Genomic DNA, 20,588 nt, shown 5'->3' with positions numbered 1-20,588 from the left:
TTTAGGAAGGGCATTGAGGTCGTTCCCTGTGTTTATGATACAAGTGTTATCCAGGAACAACTCTGCCACCAGCATGTAAATGGCTAGTCATGGCTCTATATATTGAGGGGGTCATCAATAAAATAGTTAAATGGGGTTATGTACTAAACATACAGCCAAAGGTACAAGTTGACTTGTTGGAATAAAAATATAATCTGTGCTGATTATATTATCATTATCATCCTAGAATAGTAAACCCAGACCCAAATGACCCTGGCTAGCCTGATTTCATCAGATCTTGGAAGCTAAGCAGAGTGGGCCATGATTGGTACTTGGATGGGAGACCAGAGCTGCTATGCAGGCAATGGCAAACCAGTTTGGTGTAGTGGTTAAGTGCACGGACTCTTATCTGGGAGAATCGGGTTTGATTCCCCACTCCTCCACTTGCACCTGCTGGAATGGCCTTGGGCCAGCCATAGCTCTGGCAGAGGTTGTCCTTGAAAGGGCAGCTGCTGTGAGAGTCCTCTCCAACCCCACCCACCTCACAGGGTGTCTGTTGTGGGGGAGGAAGATAAAGGAGATTGTAAGCTGCTCTGAGACTCGGAGTGGAGGGTGGGATATAAATCCAATATCTTCTTCATCTTCTTCAAACTGCTTCTGAATATCTCTTGCCTTGAGAGTCTGCAGGGTTGCCATAATAAGTGAACTCAGTAGCTCTATACAGCTTAAGTCCCAAAGATATCAAGAAATAGGCTTTTATTTATTGATCATCTTTGTCCCTCTCAAAACCTGAAGTGCTGCCTCTAAAGGCTTGGAGGGGAAAAAGTGCCCACATTACAAATTGATGGGTAAAGTACGACTTGCACATATTTCAGCTCTTGGAATAAGAGCTCGTGATGATGCATCTTGTTTTACTTGATTCAGGTGAAGAATGTGGAATTCATGTCAAACAGAAATGTTATCCTCTAGCATTTGGTGTTCCAGCTGCACTAATGGCAATTGCACTGTGTAAGTTAAACTTTTCTTTCATTTATACAACTTTTTTCTTTCATTCCACATGGTTGCAGTTGTTAGGGATAGACTTTCCAGCCTTTCCTTCTGCCCAAAATTCTGCTGTTGAGGGTCAAGGGGCCCTCAGGAACATCAGGAGGGATAAAATTGGGATCTGTAGTGGATTGGCAGAAATCATGAACAAAATGCCATTATTCTGGAGTGTCAGTGAAATAACACTTTTGGATCCAACCACCAGTGATTAAATACCTGTGCATCATGACATATTTTAATTCCTCTTCAGTGCTGCTATCCAAAAAGTAAGCCATTTAAAATGGGAAAAAAGAGATAAATCTAATTTTTAATTAGTACTGTTCTATAATATTTTTATGGAGCCCCATGGCGCAGAGTGGTAAACTGCAGTACTGTAGTCCAAGCTCTGCTCATGACCTGAGTTCAATCCCACTGCGGGTGAATTCAGGGTGCTGGGACTGCCCCATGACCTGTGAAAGGCCAGGGGGTTGTTTGTAATGGACACGGATCAGCTTTATTGTCAGATTTGCTGACTGTCTTTTTTTCCTGCATATGCTGCCATGAATCTTACACCAGCTTTTAATGTGGGTGCCATGACTAATTTGGGATTGTGTCTTTTGTGGTATGTGGGATCCTAAATCAAGAACTGGATTATAATGAATCAGAATCCCAGTTACCAGGAAGACTTGGGTAGAACCATGAAAACCTGGTCTTCCAGGTTAGACTCCAAACACACTGTGTGTGTTGACTGTCAAGAATAAGCCAGGTTCATGTTTGTTACAAATAAACTCCAAAACGAGGCTTTGTTCAAATACAGACAGAAGTACACACAAGGGGTTACATGTGTTTTGTTTGTTCTTCTACAGTCTTGGTCTCAGTCACCCAGACCCATTTCCCAGTGATGGGTGGATGCTCATATTTTGGAAATCCCAGCAAAATTCTGTTTCTATCCATATACTTTATTTATAGTACAGTCTTTTTTTGCTGTGGCAGTTACTGTACAGTCTTCCTAGCAACATCTGCAGAAGCAGCCTGTGTGAAGCTTTTGGGAAATAGCTAAAGTGCTCTGCCTGATTTGCTCTAAATCTAAGTCATGGGAGATACCCTTTTATAGCTTCTAGGCATTGTAATGCCATAAAAGCATTTGGTTCTTCTACTGGCAATAGTATTCCTGTATAATTGTGGCAGTTTGAACATATTTTGGTGTCTTTTATTTATCTCTACAGTTGTGTTCATAGCTGGAAGTAGAATGTACAAGAAAGTTGAACCTGAAGGCAATGTAATGGTCCAAGTCGGCAAATGTATTGCGGTAAGGCATATACTGTGTGAAAAGTGGGCTAGCATTTTTGAGATCTTGAAATCAGTGGGTTGAATCCGGCAGAAAAAGTACCATGGATGAAATGGGTGATTTTCATGGCAGACCATGGACTCTCCCCGCCTTGTGTTGAGAGCCCTCTGTTCCCCCAGGAATAGCAGTTGGGGGCATTTTAAGTTGCAATTAAATTGGTTTTAAGTTGTCCATGGAAGTCAGCGGGCTTGTAACTCTGTTTAGGACAGCACTGCGGTTAGATTTGTAGTGGTGCCTTTTGCAAGGTACAACATCCAGTTAATAATATTTCAGTTAGGAAGGGACAGTAGAAAACTTACTTCGTTCCACAAGTTATGTTTGAATGAATATATAATTTTTAAAATAAACTATCATACTCTTCCTTTGCAGTTTGCCATCAAAAACAGATTTAAATATCGTAGCAAAGAGTACCCCAAGAGGGAGCATTGGTTGGACTGGGCTAGAGAGAAATATGCTGTAAGTTATTCTGTTTATCCATATTGATCCTTTTAGTTAAACGTTTGCCTGAGTGTTCGTGCTTTGCATTGATCTATTTTTTTTTAATCATACATAAAATTCACTTAGAGAATACGCTAAGGAATATAATTTTCTGTATCTTAGGGTTTCTGTAGGTGACTCTTGCTTCTAATGGTTTGTAGCAGGAGTTTTTTTGAGCAGGAACACAAAGGAATGCAGTTCCAGCTGGCTTGGCATCAGGAGGTGTGGCCTAATATGCAAATGAGTTCCTGATGGGCTTTTTCGATAAAAAAGCCTTGTGTGAAGCAATAGTGACATCATGGGGTGTGGCATCATATGCAAATGAGTTCCTGCAGGACTTTTTCTACAAAAAAAGGCCCTGGTTTGTATAATTATTCACAGCAGGGAAGAAGAGCAAAAGACCTCTGTTGTGAAGGGGGAGGGAAATGAAATTCAAACCCTCAGGGGCAAGGTTTTTCTTACCTAGGGTCCAGTCAAAGGTCAGACAGCTTTTGTATAAAGTATTGGTAGGGGTCTAGATGTCTCTGAGCCACAACCAATACTTAGAGTTGCCAGGTCTTACCTCCGCTCCAGCAGGGGATTGGGGGGGGGTAGCTTTCTGAAGGAACATCACAAAATTTCCCTGATGTTATGATGTCATGTGGAAGTGGTATTGTGTCGGGGACATTGTGCTGGGGACACTCTGGCGTGGGAGTGAAACTATGGTTTTTCACTCTTGAAACTGTAGAGTTTGCCCAAATACCAGAGCATCCCTGCACAACATCCCTGGCCTTCTGCTTGGCCCCATGTATGGGCCAAGCCTCTCTTTCATAATTTGACCTTTCTGCGATTTCCCAATAAGTCACCTGTAGTCTGAGGAGATAAGGTGAGATAAAATATTTTAAAATAATATAAATAAATAAGCTCCTTGGGATCACCTGAATTGCAATAAGATAATTTTGATTCACTACCCGATCTTTGGCATATAAAGATGATGTCGTTTTGGGATCTTATCCAATAAACTCAGTATTTTGGCCAGATTACCACATTATTTTGCAGCTTGGAACTTGCAGCTTTTTTTGTTATGAACAAAAAGCTATGGTGTTCCCTTATCAGCCATATAATTATTATATATTAGGGTCACATCTGAGCTGAGTCCTACTGTATGGTTTTCTACATGTATTGTTCATCTAGTATTAGTCCTACATTCCAGTAGTCTGGACTGGTTATTTACAGGAGGGCCTTTTTAAGAGGGAAATGGGTGGTGGTGGACAAGATATTCTGTTTTCCCCCAAAGTGGCTTTCCACTAATATTTCTTTCATAGCTACTAGCTACTTTCTTAATTCAAGGATCTTGTGGCAATGGGTTAGTTGTTTCAGATTCCTGTCATAATATATACATGGAAAATCTTGTCGTTCCAGTAGGGTTGCGAAGTCGTCTCTGCTCCCCGGCGGGGGACTTTCTCACACTTGCACTTTGCGCTCGCGACACAATGACGTCACCCAGAAGTTATGTGATCACACCATGCCATCGCTTGCGGCCTCTCTAGCTGTTTCTGGGAAAACTCTATGGTTTTCCCGGATGCTCTAGCCATTTGGGAGGGCAAAACTCTATGGTACCTATTGTACCATAGAATTTTCCCTCCCAAATGGCTAGAGCATCCAGGAAAACCATAGAGTGGTTGCCAAGCAATGTCGCCGGCGCGATGACGTAACTTCTGGGTGATGTCATTGCGCTGATGACGTCAGGGAAGATTTCCCCCGCTGGCCTGATGTGGGCCAGCGGGTTGGGAACCTCCAGAGCGGGGAAAACCCTGCCTGGACCGGGGGCTTGGCAGCCCTACATTCCACATAGAATCTTTTTTATCTGTTTCCTTTTTCTGATGTCTTTACCAGTATTTCTTCTTTTTTTATAGAAACGTCTTATCACTGAAATCAAGATGGTCATGCGAGTGCTGTTCCTGTACATTCCTCTTCCAATGTTCTGGGCACTCTTTGATCAGCAGGTAACTCAGCCTTCCATCCTTCCGAGGTCGGTAAAATGAGTACCCAGCTTGATGGAGGGAAAGTGTAGATCAGGGGTGGCCAATGGTAGCTCTCCAGATGTTTTTTGCCTACAATTCCCATCAGCCCCAGCCAGCATGGCCAATGGCTGGGGCTGATGGGAATTGTAGGCAAAAAACATCTAGAGAGCTACCGTTGGCCGCCCCTGCTGTAAATAATTTTGTTAATTCACTAATTTAAAACATAGGGCAAAGTGTAAGAGAACGTACAGTTGATCTTCAGTTAGCAATATGCTTCCATCGATACTATTTGTCGTGTTACTTTACTATGACAAAGGCTGTAAGCAAATAAAACCTTTAACTAAATTAAGTGTTCTTGCCTTTTTGTCAATTTTACCAATTATTCAATTTATTCTATTTCTTACCAGCCCTTTTCTCAAGCATACACTCAAGGTGTGTGTGTCTGTCTGTCTGTCTGAGATATTCAGAAGATACCTATTTTAGGATTTTAATTATTTAGAGATTTCTCATATATTTTGTTTTTAAGGGATCCAGATGGACACTGCAAGCCACAACAATGGATGGAGATTTTGTAAGTTATTTCTGCAACTCATGAGTCACTATCCAGCTTTGGTCGCATTTCTAAAAATAAAGCCCTTATTGGTTGTGCATGTCATTAGGAGCACGATTGCATCTGTGATTCCTAGCACTGCAGATTATATCCTTGTAGAAACTTGCTTTATGTGGCCAAATATTCTTAGTTGGATGTTCAAAGCATATGTTTTTGAGCATTTGTAATATTTTGAAAGTAAGACGCATGTGCCTCTCCTTTCTCTAGGGCCCTGTTCAGATTCAGCCAGACCAGATGCAGGTATGGTAAACGTCTACATTAATGCTATTTTAAGAAATGCATGTTTGCTGTTTGAAAGTTCCTAATTTTGTCATTATTTTTTCCCACAGACCGTTAACCCAATCCTCATTGTTATAATGGTTCCAGTTGTAGATATGTTGGTTTATCCTCTCATTAATAAATGTCGCCTTAATTTCACGTAAGTGAATTTGGAATCAGTTTTTAATTCTTGTTAGTTTTTCTTTATTTTTGAGGCACGTAGGAGTGACAATAAGCACTATAGGGCAGGAAGCATAATGGTGTGGCTTCGCATAAATATAATTTCGATTTGTTTCGCATTAATTGATATATACACCTCAAAAGAGAAAGATGGAAAGAAGAACTGCTTTTTAGGAAAGTAACAGAATATGATTCTTTCTTTTGATTAGCAAACAGTGGTTTAACTAAGCAGCAATTAGCCCAAAGTAGTTACCTTGTAATGAAACATGGAAGTTCCTTGATTGGTAATATCCAAAAGCACTTGCTTTCTAAAAGCAAAGGACTGGTAGCCTGATTTCTTGAATCATTGAATGCTATTGTGGGAACAAAGAGAACCAGTTGCCTTTGATGTTGGGATGAGTCTTGTACATATTGGGAATGAATTAATACAACTTACTTATTGCATCTCACTGGGTTCTTGTTGCCTGAGCTTGAGACAGGCACCCCTTACAAACCAGGATCCTGAAGCCGGGAAGAACTGGCCAATCAGGATGCTAGGTATGTAACAATTTGTAACAAAGAGATGCAAATGAAGGCTTCTGGAGTGAGCCAATAGGAGTAACTGTTGCCTGCTAGGGGGGCATGTTTAACTCAGCCACAGTGTATATAATGAGTAAAGTGCCTGGGCTGTGTGTGACTTTTTCTTCCTGAAATAGTGTTCTTGGTTGATTCAGAGCTGGCTGAACTCACTTTATTTCAACAACTTTTCTGATACTGAAGTAAATGGGATTCCTGGGTTTATGCCAGAACTTTGTAATCATATTGGAGCTTTGGTTCAAGTGAAGAGAGGTATTCGTCATAATTGAAAAATGCAGCCTCACTGCTGGGGGTCCAGAAAGAAGTTTCCATACTTAGGGATGATTTTGTGGTAGTGGTTTGAGAGCATCTTGAATCTGCCACTTTTGGAGGTATAGCTAAGTATGCAAACAAGATGGATGCCTTAAGTATTGAATCTATTAGCAAGCATTACAGTTACATTTAGCTACAAGTCGGCGACCTCTTATAGGCAGAATAGTTTTTCAGCAAAACAATAATGAAGATACTTAAGCAAAGTTTGAGTTCAGTGGCACCTTTAAGGCCAACAAGTTTAATTCTGGATATAAAAAGCGTGCATGCACACAAAAACTTAGAATTAATCTTGTTTTGTCTTAAAGGTGCCACTAAACTCAAACTTTGTTCTGTTGCTTCAGACCAACACAACTATCTGAATCTAAGATGCTTGTAAAGTTCATTAAGTACAACATGTCAAAATGTCAATGGTGATCTCTTTTTTGGAGACCTTGAAGCAGCAACAGCAGGTGGGATAACAGCTGGAAGTTCAAGTTCAAGTAAAGCATCTTTCTAAATAACCTGCTTGTTCATTCTTCCTATACCAGGCCTCTGAGGAAGATGACAGTTGGCATGCTTCTGGCTGCTTTGGCGTTCATTGTCGCTGCTGTGGTGCAACGACAAATAGATGTAAGTAAAACTTCAGCTGACTGGACCTGACCCACATGGCCCTGGCTAGCTAAGTCTTATCAGATCTCAGAAACTAAGCAGGAATCAGCCTTGGTTAGTACTTGAATGGGAAACCAACAAGGAAGTCCAACATTTCTATGCAGAAACAAACAATGCCAAACCATTTCTGTTCATCTCTTGCCTTGAGAACCCTTATAGGGTTCACCATAAGTTGACTTGTGACTTGACAGCACTTTCTGCCACCAGAGCTTCAGCCAAGGGCAGGGATGGCCCATGGGCGTGTGGTGTCCCAGGCAAACTCACTGTGTGCTGCCCTCCACCCCTGTGGGCCCTAGGCGCATGTGCATGCATACACCCCACCGCTTATAAGTATGTACAATTTACAAACACAGAGTGTGCTGCCCCCCTTCCCCTCCCTTCTGTGGCGCCACACTCTGATACCTGCCCGCCCCACCAGTGCGCTCAGAGGAGTGCCACTAGAATCGCCCCTACCCTTTTAGACGTGGCACAGGCATTCCTACGCTCTCTCTTGAGTGAGCGCTCGATGAGACTTTGCTCCCCCCTCACTTCAGGTGTTCCAGAAGTGAGGGGGGAGCGAACCCCATCAAGCACTCACTCAAGAGAGAGCACGGAGATGCCTGAACCATGTTTAAAAGGGTAGGGGTGATTCTAGTGGCGCTCCTCTGAGCGTGTGGGGGGGGCAGTGGAGCGTGGCACTGCAGAAGGGAAGGAGGGAGGGAGGAGGCAGCGGGGCAGCATGGTGATGGTGGTGTGTGGGGGAAAGGCAAACGAGACATTTGCCTTGGGTGTGGGGTGGGGGGGAGAGCTCAATTCGGCATCTCCCCTCGCAGCACACTAAGCAAATGCCTAGTTTGCCTAGTGGGCAAGCCAACCTTGGCTAAGGGGTTTCTTCTTGTGTTTGTATGTGGTACAGTCTTGTTGGGATTGAAATTCCAGTTTAAGTTCCTTTTTTAAAAATTTGATCTAGTTAGGAGACATTGAGGTAAGGTCAATGTTCTGGAGCTTATAAGTATGTGCATTTTACAAACACAAACGCCAAACCCTGCAACTGAAACAGAACATGAAACTAGTTTTGAGTGATACTTTTCTGAACTGAATGATATTGAGTAGAAATGGAAAAATAGGAAATGTGCAGGAAGTGGACCAATAGGAGAAGTAGTTGAAGTAAAGCAAAACAATATCCATTGGTTGATAAGGGAAGGTTCTGTATGCAATTCCAATGTCTCTGCTAAAGGAGTCTTAGGGAGCCAATAGGCGTTATAATGCTTAACCAAGATGGAGTAACTACTCTTTTATTTTTATGGGGATACACAAGCAAGGAGGGAGGTGGGGAAAATCAGGCAATATAATGCACATAATCAAAATAATGTGTATCTCTCTTCCTCTGAGTACAGGCATGAGTATTTGCAGTGTAAAATGTATGGATGTTAAGTTTTGTAGATCTGCAAGATCGTTCACAGCATGTCATTGTTTGGCTTGAGGGTGTTATGAATAATACAATTTGTTAAAAACAGTCTTTGGCAGAGTTTTTAAAAATGCTTAGCCGTTCTTCAGACAAACAGTTACTCTATTTTTGTTTCAGCTTTTATACATATTTGGCCTCTTCTAATTTGGAAAAAGGCTGATACTTTTGATTTATTTTTGTTTTGTTGTCAAGTCACAGCTGACTTATGGTGATCCACAGGGATTTGAAGGCAAGATGTATTCAGAGGTGGTTTGACGTGGCCTGCTTCTGCATAGTGTTAGTTTTGATATCTGTCCAGAGGTTTTCTCTCATTGGTTTAAAGGCTTTCCTGTGACTAACTGTACCAATGGCACAGAAAGCGCTGAATCATATCAAGCATCATGCTACTGCACAGGAAACTGCAATAACAGGAGTCGTTAAGATTTAAAGGTAGTTATACTGAATTGGCTTTAGAAAAGGAAAGGCGAATGTGGTAATGATACAGTGGCAGATGTTTAGAATAAAGGAAGCACAGCAGAGATTCCTTTGCTCAAGACTATAAGTTAGGGTGGCAGTGGATATAGGTGCTGGCATTTGTAGAACATAGACAAGTTACTGTTATTTCTCTTTCCAGAAGAATGTTGCTAGATCATATTTGATATTGACACAACATCTCTTTGTTTCTCTCTCCAACAGACAACTCTCCCAACATTTCCTGCATTACATGAGTACCAAATAAAAGTAATAAACTTGGGTAATAGCAATGCAACAGTTAATTTTACTAGTGGAAGATCTGTTGATGTGACTTCTTTGGGATCAGTAAGTTAAGATTTGTACTGTAACTTTAAAACTATACAACTTTCTTCTTCTTCTGTTAATTAGTAGAGTCGATATTTGTACCATTTAAATGTCAAGTTTAGTGGTCTTGAACAACACCACATAGGTTTTCAATTATTTTAATGTATGATTTTCTTTTGTGATCAGAGTAAGTAGAAAAAGGGGATTAAATGGAAATAATAGCACAGATAAATTGAACTTATTTCTATTTCTATGTGAGGTGGACCTTTCATCATAGCAACTAGCTTAAAGCAATTATTCTTTTTCCTTTCTTTGTAATTCAGACATTTTAAGACTGCTGGCAATTGTGTCTAAAATCTCATTTTTCTTTCTAAGCTTCCCTGATTTAACCCAGTTTCTAGATCCTTAACACATCCATGTTTCCGTTTCAGGTTGCTCAAAACTGTTGTACTTAAACTGTCACAATGAAAAATTGTACAGAATAGCCCAAGCAAAGTATAATTTCTCATGTCTTGGGTTGGCAGCTTCTGTAGTGCTTCCTAAAATAGCATTTTGACTCCCTTCCCATTCAGTTGTTGCCCACTGTCACTCTAGCTCTTTTTCAAATGGATTACAGGAAAAACCCTTGCTTTGTACATGTTAAGAAAGCAAACTGGGAACTAATTCAGTGTCACTGGAGAAATTCTTGAGAAACAAAACATTTCTTGCAGGCCTCTGAAATTTGAGAGAGATACTGTTAGAGACAAGCAGAGATGAGCCAAATTATTCTAATAGCAACAATTCTGGCAAATCGAAGGCAGGAATGGGTTTTTGTGCCAACCTCTAAGTAGCATAGTTTATTTAATTAGCAGAATTCAAAAGTACTCTATAGATAAATCTGTAGATGTATGAAAGAACTGTTAGTGTTTAATCATATATTCTTTTTATTTATAGACAGACTACCTCGATTTTGACACTGCACACTTATATAACATCAGCGTGACATATGGCGATAAAACTATAAGCAAGCCATTTGCATTTGAGGGAGAACAGCGTTACACCCTTGAAATAACAGATGTGGCTGAGATCCAGGCTGATCTGGTAAATAATTTCAATGTCTCATAAGAAACCAGCCTCTAGCTTCACTGTTGTGTTTTTATATGTTGTCTTTGCTTATTTTTTACTTACACATATATGAATGATGTGTGTGTGTATCTGTGCAGGAATTATTACAGCTGCTACTGTGTACAACTGATAGTGTGAAAGACTATTGGAATAGTCTGATCCTTCTGACTGGCTAATCAAGTTTTGACATAGTTAAGGCAAACAAAGATAATCTGGTGAATAGCTGGTTTCAAATATTGGTCACCAGCACATATTGTTAGTCTTTGTTGTGGCTAACATGGATATCGACGTGGGTCATTTTGTAGAAAAATAGACGGTGGAGCTCATCCAGGGATTGTTATGCAGCTGCACATACTATTCAATGGACAAAGAGGTGGAACTCTCAGAAAGGTTCAGGAGCTGTGCTCCTGTGAGCTCCCACTGAATCTGAGGCCTGGGTACTGATAAACAGCAACCTTGTATGTGAAATCAACATTTTTTTTTAAATTCTAGGCTAAGCTTTTATGAACTGATGTCTACATCAGATGCATGTAGGGGATTTCTCACAAGGCAGACTTACATATCCTTCAACATACTTAACCTGGCTTACTCCTCTGGAACTGATATTGTTGTAACACTTAATTGTGGTTAAGGCACAGGTATGTGTGAGTGGGTGAGAGTTCTCTCTCCCTCTCACTGCATGCATTCCAAAAGGAAGTCCATAGCCCACATCCAGTTGCATAATTATTAATGAGGAATACTGTGGGTGCACTGTATCTAAGGGCATAATTAGAACACTGTATATATACTTCAGAGAATATGTGAAGCTGCTTTATACCTATCAAGGTCAGCTTGTCTAGTCTGGCTGGCAGGTAAAGGTCTTTCCCCTCATCTACCACCTGAACCTTTTAACTGGAGATGCCAGGGATTGAACCTGAGGCCTTATGTGTGCAAAGCATATTCTCTACTATTAAGCTACAGCACCTCCCCAGATCTCCACCACTTTGTGTACTCCTCAATTCTGTTTTGAATTTGTAAATTTCAAGTAAGAATTTTTCACTAAATACACATTGACCAGTTTTCATGCAGTGCATTCCTAAGTCATTAAAACATGAGATAGGCATGCTAATAAAAAATAAATATTGAACAACTTCAAGGCATATAAGTGTTCAACTATCATACATAATATAAAAGATTCTAGATCCCTGACATGTGCTCCACTTAATTACACTGTCTTAATTACACTTAATTACACTGTCTTTTCCTATCAGCTTGTGGATGGTCTCACGGCAAAGCCAGAGCAAGGAAACAATGAAATCAGGTAATATAAATTGTATTTTGTGTGTGTATGAAATATTATTAAGTTGCTTTTAAGCTTGCCAGATCTGGTCTAAGATTCACTGTCATGGGCCTAGGAGAAAGAGGATAAATCCTAGGGTGGGAGAAGTGTTAGGGCAAGGATGTCAAACTCATTTGTTATGAGGGCTGGATCTGACATAAATGAAATCTTGTCGGGCTGGGCCATGTGTGTCATAAAATGTAATGCAGAGATGTAAACTTTATAAAGGGCACACACAAACACAATTGAATATTTTTTAAAAACTTAAAAAATAAAACATGCTTAAAATGTTAGCATGCTTGCAATATTTTAACAGTCTCTAATAACTGACACCTCTTGCCCTGAATTATTGCATCAAAATTTGGAGACAATGTCTGTGCTGTAGCAATCTTGAGTATGCTGTTCAAGTATGTATCTGTAAGCTGCAAACCTACTTTTGATTTATTGATATTCTTTACAGAAATCTCAATGCTCTGTGCCCGAGGATCCAGAGGAAAATATGAAATGGCTAGGCATTGTGAGCTTTTGTACATAAATTGCTTTGTGTGCTGGTCAAGAACATGTGAAGGCACCATGACGTAGACTGGGGGCTATATGTTTATCTACAAAACTATAGTCTTCCCCAGAAAAATAACTGCAACTCCTATGCAGCAGTGCAAGAATAGAGACAAAGCAATGTATAGTAGGCTGTATCAGCCTACTATATGGGAAACCTAGATTCAGAACCCCTAGTCTACAAAGGAAATGTGCTAGACACACACTCTCAGCCTAATCCACCTTAGTGGTGGCTTGTTATTATTCCTCATCTAAATAGTTCACATTGCTTTCCTACTGATAAAGATTGGATCATGAGGTCATGAATACAGTGAAAAGGAGGAAGGAAGCTAGTCACACCCAGGAGAGCCTTGGCAAAACAAGTTTAACAAAACACACACACACACATTTTGTAGCAAGGCAAAAAGCTCTTACCTAGAATAAGACTATATTGATTGTAAAGGTGCCTTTTGTATTTTTCCCACTCAGCTCAAGAAGCTGAGCAAAGCAGCCTCTTGCTCTTCCTCTCTGCCCTCCTCCCTCTTCTACAAGGGAAGAGAAGCCTTAGCCAATGGAGGAGCTTGACTGTATAGCTCTTCTGTGCAAATGAGACTGCCTGGCACCCCAGACTCTCTCAATCAGTCAGTCAGTCAGTCAGTCAGTCAGTCAGTTTATTGCGGCTCTAGGCCAATCGACAGCAACAACACAACTCATCAATAACAGTACAACACAACACCAAGTTGAAATATAACATAACAATATAAAACTTGTACATCCATCAAAGTGGTAATAAAATTAGCTGACATAGGCAACACTTAACTAAAAGCATCTTCTTTCAAATACAGACAGCATTAAATTTCTTCCTGTCAAGGTCGGTAACATATAGAAACTTAGCAAGATCCAAAGAAAGTTGATCACTCCCATCCCCTAAGAGGAAGTAAATGGTTTGGGCCTGATTTAAAGATTCAGCTATAGATGGTTCCGCAAAAGTCTGTACCTTGCCTCTGTATGGAAAAGACAGTTCAGAATAAGGTGGGAAACCGTATCGACCTCCTCCAGGCCGCACGGACAGATCCTGTCTTCTAACGGGATCTTGTGGAAACGGCCCCTCAGTACTGCTGTGTCCAGAATGTTCAGGCGTGCCAAGGACAGCATCCGCCTGATCTTAATTGGCTGTATCTTTTCTAGATACCTGGCACATTTAAGGTCACTTGTAAAAAAGGTTGGGATATACATCCCCCCAACTTTGGCCAGAGATTGTTTTAACTCCAATTCCAGTAATCGGTCTCTGATAATTTCTTTTGCCCCGACATGTTCCCAGCCTTTGGGCTGCCAGCGGCTCCTATGGCCACCCCAATAGCAGCGCGGCCACTAAGGGCAAGCCGCCAATGCATAGCCCTAATACAGCACTGAGAATCCCCTTTAAGAAGCTGTCAGCTACAGCTGGGCCACAGACCAGCTAGGCCAGGGGTGTCAAACATGCGGTTCGGGGGCTGAATCAGGCCCCCAGAGGGCTCCTATCAGTTCCCTGAGCAAATGGCTGTCATCTTCTTCCTTTTCCCGATATCTTGCTTCCTTCTACATAACAATTTGCTTTGCAAGGCTTGCTCAATTGCACAGGAGCTACAGAGCAAAACCTCTGTTTTCTCCATTGGCTGAGGCTCCTCCCTTGGGGAGGAAGGGGGGGGAGGCAGAGCTTGTTTTTCCAGGCTCTCCCAATCGTACAGCAGAGCTACTGAGCCAAGCCTCTCTTCCTTCTATTAGCTGAGGCTCCCCCCCCCCCCAGTTCCCCGGGGAAGGAAGTAAAGAGCCAGAGCTTCCTTTGCTCAGTTCCCTGGATCCCATGGGAGAAATACAAAGCACCTTTAAGACCCACAAGTGCTAACTTTTTAAGCATGTTTTAACTGTATTTGTCTGTGTCCTATATAAAGTTCATTTCTCTACTCCCTAATCTTAAATAGGTACACACATGGCCTGGCCCAGCTAGGCATGGCCCGGCCCAACAAGGTCTCATTTTTATGTCAGATCCGGCCCTCATAACAAATGAGTTCAACACTCTTTGAGTTAGGCTATCAGGCAAATGGGGGAGTAGTTGTAGAAGGTTACAGCAGGCTGTTGGGCATAAGCACAAAAGCCTAGTGCCATTAAGTGGCCAAACGGCAGTCCAGGCAGGGATGCTTCAGGTCTTCTTCAGGCTGTGGAGGAGGAATAACCTCGTCTGCTGTCTGCATCTGAGGCCTTTGCTGGCCTGGGGTCTTGGCTGGAACCATGCAGGTGGACAGGGAGAACCAAGCACTTGCAGATCCCCATAGTATCTTCTCAGGCATTTTGATAGAGAGAGAAGAGATACACAGAGCTGAGATTTTGGTATTGCTCTTTCATCTGCTGTAATGTTTAGTTCCAACTTGGTATCTTCCCTTTTAGTTATGGAATTCTTTTAACAAAATAATGGAACAGTGAATATAGAGAAAGTATAGGTCTGAGTTGGTCTGAAACAACAGAATAAAGTTAAGAGACCAATAGCACCTTTAAGACCAACAAAGTTTTATTCAAGGTTTTACAGAGAAAGTATGCTAAGCGTGCTGCTGGTGGTTGTACTATTTGTTTTGTTGTGATTTGATGGTCTGTCTCTCTCTCTCTCTCTATTTCTCTAATGCTCTCGCTATCTATATCTATCTCTGTCTATCGCTATCTATCTCTATTGCAATCTATCGTAATCTATCTCTATCAATCTATCCTAATCTACTCTATCCTAATCTAATCTCTCTATTCTGAATTTATTAAAAATTATCTCATAAATATTAAATGTCAGTACAGAAATCTCGAAAACAGCCTTGTGAAATACATATTGCAGTACCAGTGTAACAGCAACATCTACTATAAATTTTGACAAAAGAGAAAAGCAACTTTGTAGAAGGACAGCTGCTGTACAGCGTATCAAAAAGTCCAAAGCCTATAAAGATCTTGGCAGTGCTGCCACTATCGGGGTTTGCCACATGGCTGTATGTCAGTTCTCATATAGAAGGAGCAAAATATTAATGTATGTGTATTCAGATATGATAAGCCTGAGTAAACAGAGTGTAATCTATGTAATATGAACATTCTAAATAATTTGAATGGCATTAAAGGATTTTAAAAAATGCGCAAATATCTAAACATTGCAGAAAGCATGCAGACTTGCTACACAAGTTTTGTGCTTTGTTGTTTTAAGTTTCTGGCTATTTCAGCATGGATTCAGGCTCTAGACAGAGCACAAGGAGAAGCAGAAAGATAGCTCCTTTTTTTTTTTTTTAACGAACCCTCAACAGAACTTGTCTCCCATTTACATTTGAATTGTCGGGTTCTGTTTCTTAGATGAAAAAGCTTTTCATTGGATAAGAGAGGGTTAAGGACTAGCCAATTAAATAGAAGTATCCAAACAGATTCTGAAACTTGATGCATGTGAAGTCTGCTTTAGACGAAGCACCTGTGAAGTGCCTTATTTTGGGCCACTTTGGCTTTATGGAATAGTTCAACGGGAAGGAAAACACTCCACAAAAACAATTCCAGGCCTTATTTTTGGAGTGGGGTTGAGTTTTGATGGCTGGTGGAGTGATCAACATGAAAGAAAATTTTGCAGTTTTTTACCAAATAAGCAAGCTGTGCTTTGGCCTTAGAAATATTGAGCTGGTCTATTTAGTTAACCAAACCTTACAATCCAGCTGTTAATGTCTAGTCCCAGCAACATTAGTGCTTAATCCAAGTCTTTCTACTGAGCATTTGTGTGTACCCTTCATGAACCATCAATTTGTACAGACAGCAATTTTCTTTTAATAGCAGCAGAGATGTATGCAGTAAAGTCCCTGCTGGGCATAAAAGTGAGGTGTAGATCAAAACTGTTAATAAGTAATGGCTGAAATTTCATACAAACATCAGTTAACCAGCAGGATTTAGAATTTAGACTACAAAAGTTGATAAACTGAAGTTGACTGACAACAGGCAGGTGTTCTAGCAAACTTTCTGATCACATGAAGTCCTTTTATAAATCCCTGCGGAAACTGTAGGTAATATACATTAGGCTGGATAAGACTGGTACAGCATTGAAATCTTAATCTTGTTTTTATAGGTTTATAAACAACTTGAATTCAACCATAAATATCACTATGGGTGATACCAATTTTGGAGCAGTGGAGTATTTCTCTGCCACCAATTATTCATCTTTCCAAAGAGGAGAGTAAGTAACTTGTTTTGCCTTGGTGCCCACATTTTTTCCGTTGATGTTTCCTGAGCTTAGTTTTTGAAGGGGGTGCTTTAGTGGGTTATAATAATGAGTGCAGGAGACAGAATAGTGGGACTAGTGGTTATATCTCCTGCTAGTTTACTACATGATGACAGAGTAATTTCTGTAGTATGTGGGTTTGGGAGTTACACAAGTAGGAGGAGTGAATATTATTTTAGGGTGAGAATGCACTAAGCATTTTGGTTTCTGAAGCTTTGTTTTCCATCCCACACCTAATGGTCATCCTACACTATTTTGCAATTGTGTATTGGTGGTTGGTTCCTGCAAGAAACTTGCATTTTATAAATTAAGTCCTTTGGATGGAGGCAGCTGAAAGGCAGAAAAAAGACTCCCATTATCTTCTTCGTGGTCTCTGTGCTTCACACTCATGGGATTGAGCGCTCGTGCCGATCTCCGAATCGGTACCTAAAAAGCCCGGGATTTTTTTGCGCTCAGCACCAGTGAGCATGTGCAGATGCCCCAGTACACATGTTCACCGGCGCCAGCGAGAGGATCCCACCAGTTCCTTCTTGACCGCCGCGTTGAAAGGATCTGCTTTTGACTGCTCCGGTTGGTGCCTGGTAATCTGTTGGATTTCCTCTTATTGCCCGTTTGTTGTTTTCTCTTAATAGTTAATAGTTGTTGTTTTAATAAAATAGACTTTGTGTTGGACTTTGCCCCTCGGGGCTTTTTTCCCCCCTTCCCTCGTGGGCTCCGGTCCTATGGAAAGGCGTTGGGGGTTCTTCAAACGCTGCTTGAAGTGCGGTAGCAAAATTGCACCCCCTGACAGTCACTCCCTCTGCTTGTTGTGCCTGGGCGAGGGACACCGTGTAGACTCGTGCCTGCATTGTTCAAGGTTTTCGAAACAAACCCAAAAAAATCATGCGGCAAGGCTGTCAGCGGCCTTAGTCGAGTTGACTCTTTGCCCGCCTAAAATGGCTGCTGATCCGTCGGCATTGATGGGGGATGCTACTTGGGCTCTGGCTTCGACATCGGTCAATCCATCGTCACCAGAGCGGGGCCAACCCACAAAACGACCCTCTGAAGGGTTAGTGGCGCCCACACCATCGAAGAAACATCAGGACGAGTCAGGGACCCGATCGTCCATCCCAAAGAAGCTCAAATCGAAGGAGAAACGGAAGAAGGACAGACTTTCCCGCACCCCTTCTTCTCGGGATGCTTCAATGGAGTCGGGGTCGGCGCAAGTTGCTCCACCTCGGAGGATTCTGGCGTCTCCCAGTCCTCGAGGCCCGTCAATACTGAGGAGCCGCGGCTCGCAGCCGCTCCATCTTTCGGGATCAGAGCAGGAAATAGACCTAACGCAACGGACTCATTAGTCCAGGTCGGGGTTGCGTTGTCAGAGCAACAGTGGTTCAGTATCGGAAGTCGAGGCCTCGGCGCTGAACGAACCTCTAGCACCTCTGCCGCCTATTACAGGACGGAGAGAGCTCGAGCCAAGTGCGGTGATGTGTCGTTTCCCTCCTCCTCCATTGTGGGACCAACGCCAGTGGCCTTGCTTATATGAACTGTACTCGTATCTGTCACCATACCCATGGTACCCTCCTTGGGAGCTGCTGGAATGGGATTAGCGGTCGGAAGCCTCTTTCTCGAGGTTTTCGCATTGATCGGCCACTCAACGTGCATCTTCAGCATCAGTGTCAATTCCACCCAAGAGATACAGAGAGTGGTCTGAGGAACGGCAAGCTCATCCGTTGGTATTGCTCCGTTCGCCCAAATGTGCTTCGGCACCAGTGTTATCCGAACACTCTGTGAGGAAAGAGTCTTCGACATCGGACTCTGAGGTCGGTACCGATGATCCGGACAGAGCAGCAGAACCTTCTCCAGATTCTCATATTGCTGAGGACTTTCCCATATCACCCTCAGAAGATCTCAAGTCTTATGGGGACCTGGTGAAGCGGCTGGCACAGTCTCTCTCCCTTCCAATAGTCCAACCACAGCCAATTATTGATGACACTGTGTTTGACATAATGCAGAGGGATACATCGAAGGCGGTGGCCCTTCCTGTAACTAAAGTCATTCTGCAGGCAGTGAAGGAGCCCTGGGCGAAGCCAGCATCCGCACCAATCTCTACGCATTGCCTGGACCACATGTACCATGTTCAGGAGGCTGGTGCTGAGTTCCTGTTCTCCCACCCCAAGCCTAATTCTGTAGTGGTTTCGTCATCTTCAAAGGTGCGTAAGACCCACTCTTCCCCACCTGACAAAGAGGGCAAGAAAATCGACAGTGCTGGCAGACGATTCTACTCAATGGGAGCTCTGGGAGTAAAAATCTCAAAGTACGCAGCATGTATGGCTCGCTACCAGTATTCAATTTGGGAGCAGCTCACACCGTTGATGTCATCCTTGAGTGAGGAGAAACGGGCTTCGTTTAAGAAGCTACAAAGAGAGGGATTTGCCGTGGCCATACAACAGCTGGCTGTGTCAAAACACATGGTGGATATCTCTGTCAAGATCCTCACTTCTGCTGTCTCCCTGCACTGTCACTCTTGGCTACGGTCTACAGCTCTTCAGCCTGACACCAGGTCTTATGTCGAAGACCTTCCTTTTGAGGGTGAAGGTCTTTTCAGTTCCACCACTGATAGTGTCCTTCAAGAAATGGACAAAAGTATAAAGACCTCAAGAAACCTTGGCGTCCCTGCGTCTACTAGGGTTGGCAAGCCTAAACAGTGGCACAAGTCCTGGCCCAAGAGTCCTTATCAGAAATTTTCTGACCAATCGTGGAGGCCTCGCTCTTCTCAGACGGAGAGTAGATCTCCTTATCGGGGAAACAACAAGTCCAGGTTTGCCTCGCCTGCTGCGGCCATCAACAAGTCTAAGGGCTCCCGCCCTCAGAAGCAGGGCCTTTTACTTTTCTGCCGCATGCACCATCGCCCCTCCTTCTTATCACATCCGCCTCCATCACCATCTCCCGGCTTGGGAGTCCATCTCCACAGACAGATGGGTTCTTTCCATCATAGCAGGTTACAAGATAGACTTCGTTCAGGCTCCGACTCAGTCAGTGATTGTTACCACACCTCCTTCCCCCCCTCTGCTAGAGGAAGTGAGCAACCTCTTGCAGAAAGAAGCCATAGAACCGGTCCCAATAGCGGCCAGAACGGGGGGGGGGGGGTTTCTATTCTCGTTATTTCCTGGTTCCCAAACGGGATGGGGGATTGAGACCAATCATGGACCTTCGAAATCTGAACAAGTTTATCATGTACCAGAAATTTAGGATGTCTACTCTGCAAACAATCTTTCCCCTCATCAACCAAGGGAACTGCATGGCAACGTTGGATCTCAAGGATGCCTACTTTCATGTCAGCATCCATCCAGCTTCCAGGCATTTCCTCCGGTTTGCGATAGGCTCCAACCATTTTCAGTTCAAAGCCCTTCCATTTGGCCTGTGTACTGCACTGCGGGTGTTTACCAAGATGATGAGTGTTGTAGCCGCATATCTTTGGCTTCAAGGCATAGTTGTTTTTCCATATATCGACGACTGGCTCCTTGTGGCGGATTCGGAAGAGTGTCTATACGGCCATATTGCAACCACTCTTCATCTTCTTCACACCTTAGGTCTGCAGGTCAACATGAAAAAGTCCCATCTCATACTATCAAGGACAGTTCAGTTTATAGGGGCTCTGCTGGACACAAACCTTCATCGTGCTTTTCTGCCTCAGCAGAGAGCGATGGACATTTTCAATCTCGTCTGTCTTTTTCAAAGCTGGAAATGGGGCACA

General features: G+C 42.6%; 1 protein-coding gene across 1 annotated transcript in view; it reads left to right on the top strand.

Moving 5' to 3' along the window:
- The window catches only part of SLC15A1 (solute carrier family 15 member 1), a 50,531-nt gene that overhangs the window by 21,753 nt on the left and 8,190 nt on the right, over positions 1-20,588 (top strand). Inside the window, exons 8-19 of the mRNA XM_060233645.1 lie at positions 904-987; positions 2,229-2,311; positions 2,720-2,806; positions 4,723-4,812; positions 5,357-5,401; positions 5,648-5,680; positions 5,770-5,858; positions 7,294-7,375; positions 9,537-9,659; positions 10,572-10,718; positions 11,993-12,042; positions 16,700-16,807. Coding sequence (XP_060089628.1) covers positions 904-987; positions 2,229-2,311; positions 2,720-2,806; positions 4,723-4,812; positions 5,357-5,401; positions 5,648-5,680; positions 5,770-5,858; positions 7,294-7,375; positions 9,537-9,659; positions 10,572-10,718; positions 11,993-12,042; positions 16,700-16,807 — 1,021 coding nt within the window. The remainder of the gene's footprint in view (positions 1-903; positions 988-2,228; positions 2,312-2,719; positions 2,807-4,722; positions 4,813-5,356; positions 5,402-5,647; positions 5,681-5,769; positions 5,859-7,293; positions 7,376-9,536; positions 9,660-10,571; positions 10,719-11,992; positions 12,043-16,699; positions 16,808-20,588) is intronic.

The sequence above is a fragment of the Heteronotia binoei genome, chromosome 3 (assembly GCF_032191835.1).
Source record: "Heteronotia binoei isolate CCM8104 ecotype False Entrance Well chromosome 3, APGP_CSIRO_Hbin_v1, whole genome shotgun sequence".
In the NCBI taxonomy this organism is placed as follows: Eukaryota; Metazoa; Chordata; class Lepidosauria; order Squamata; family Gekkonidae; genus Heteronotia; species Heteronotia binoei.
The sequence above is the reverse complement of the archived record's forward strand: the minus strand, read 5'-3'. Positions and strand labels throughout refer to the sequence as shown.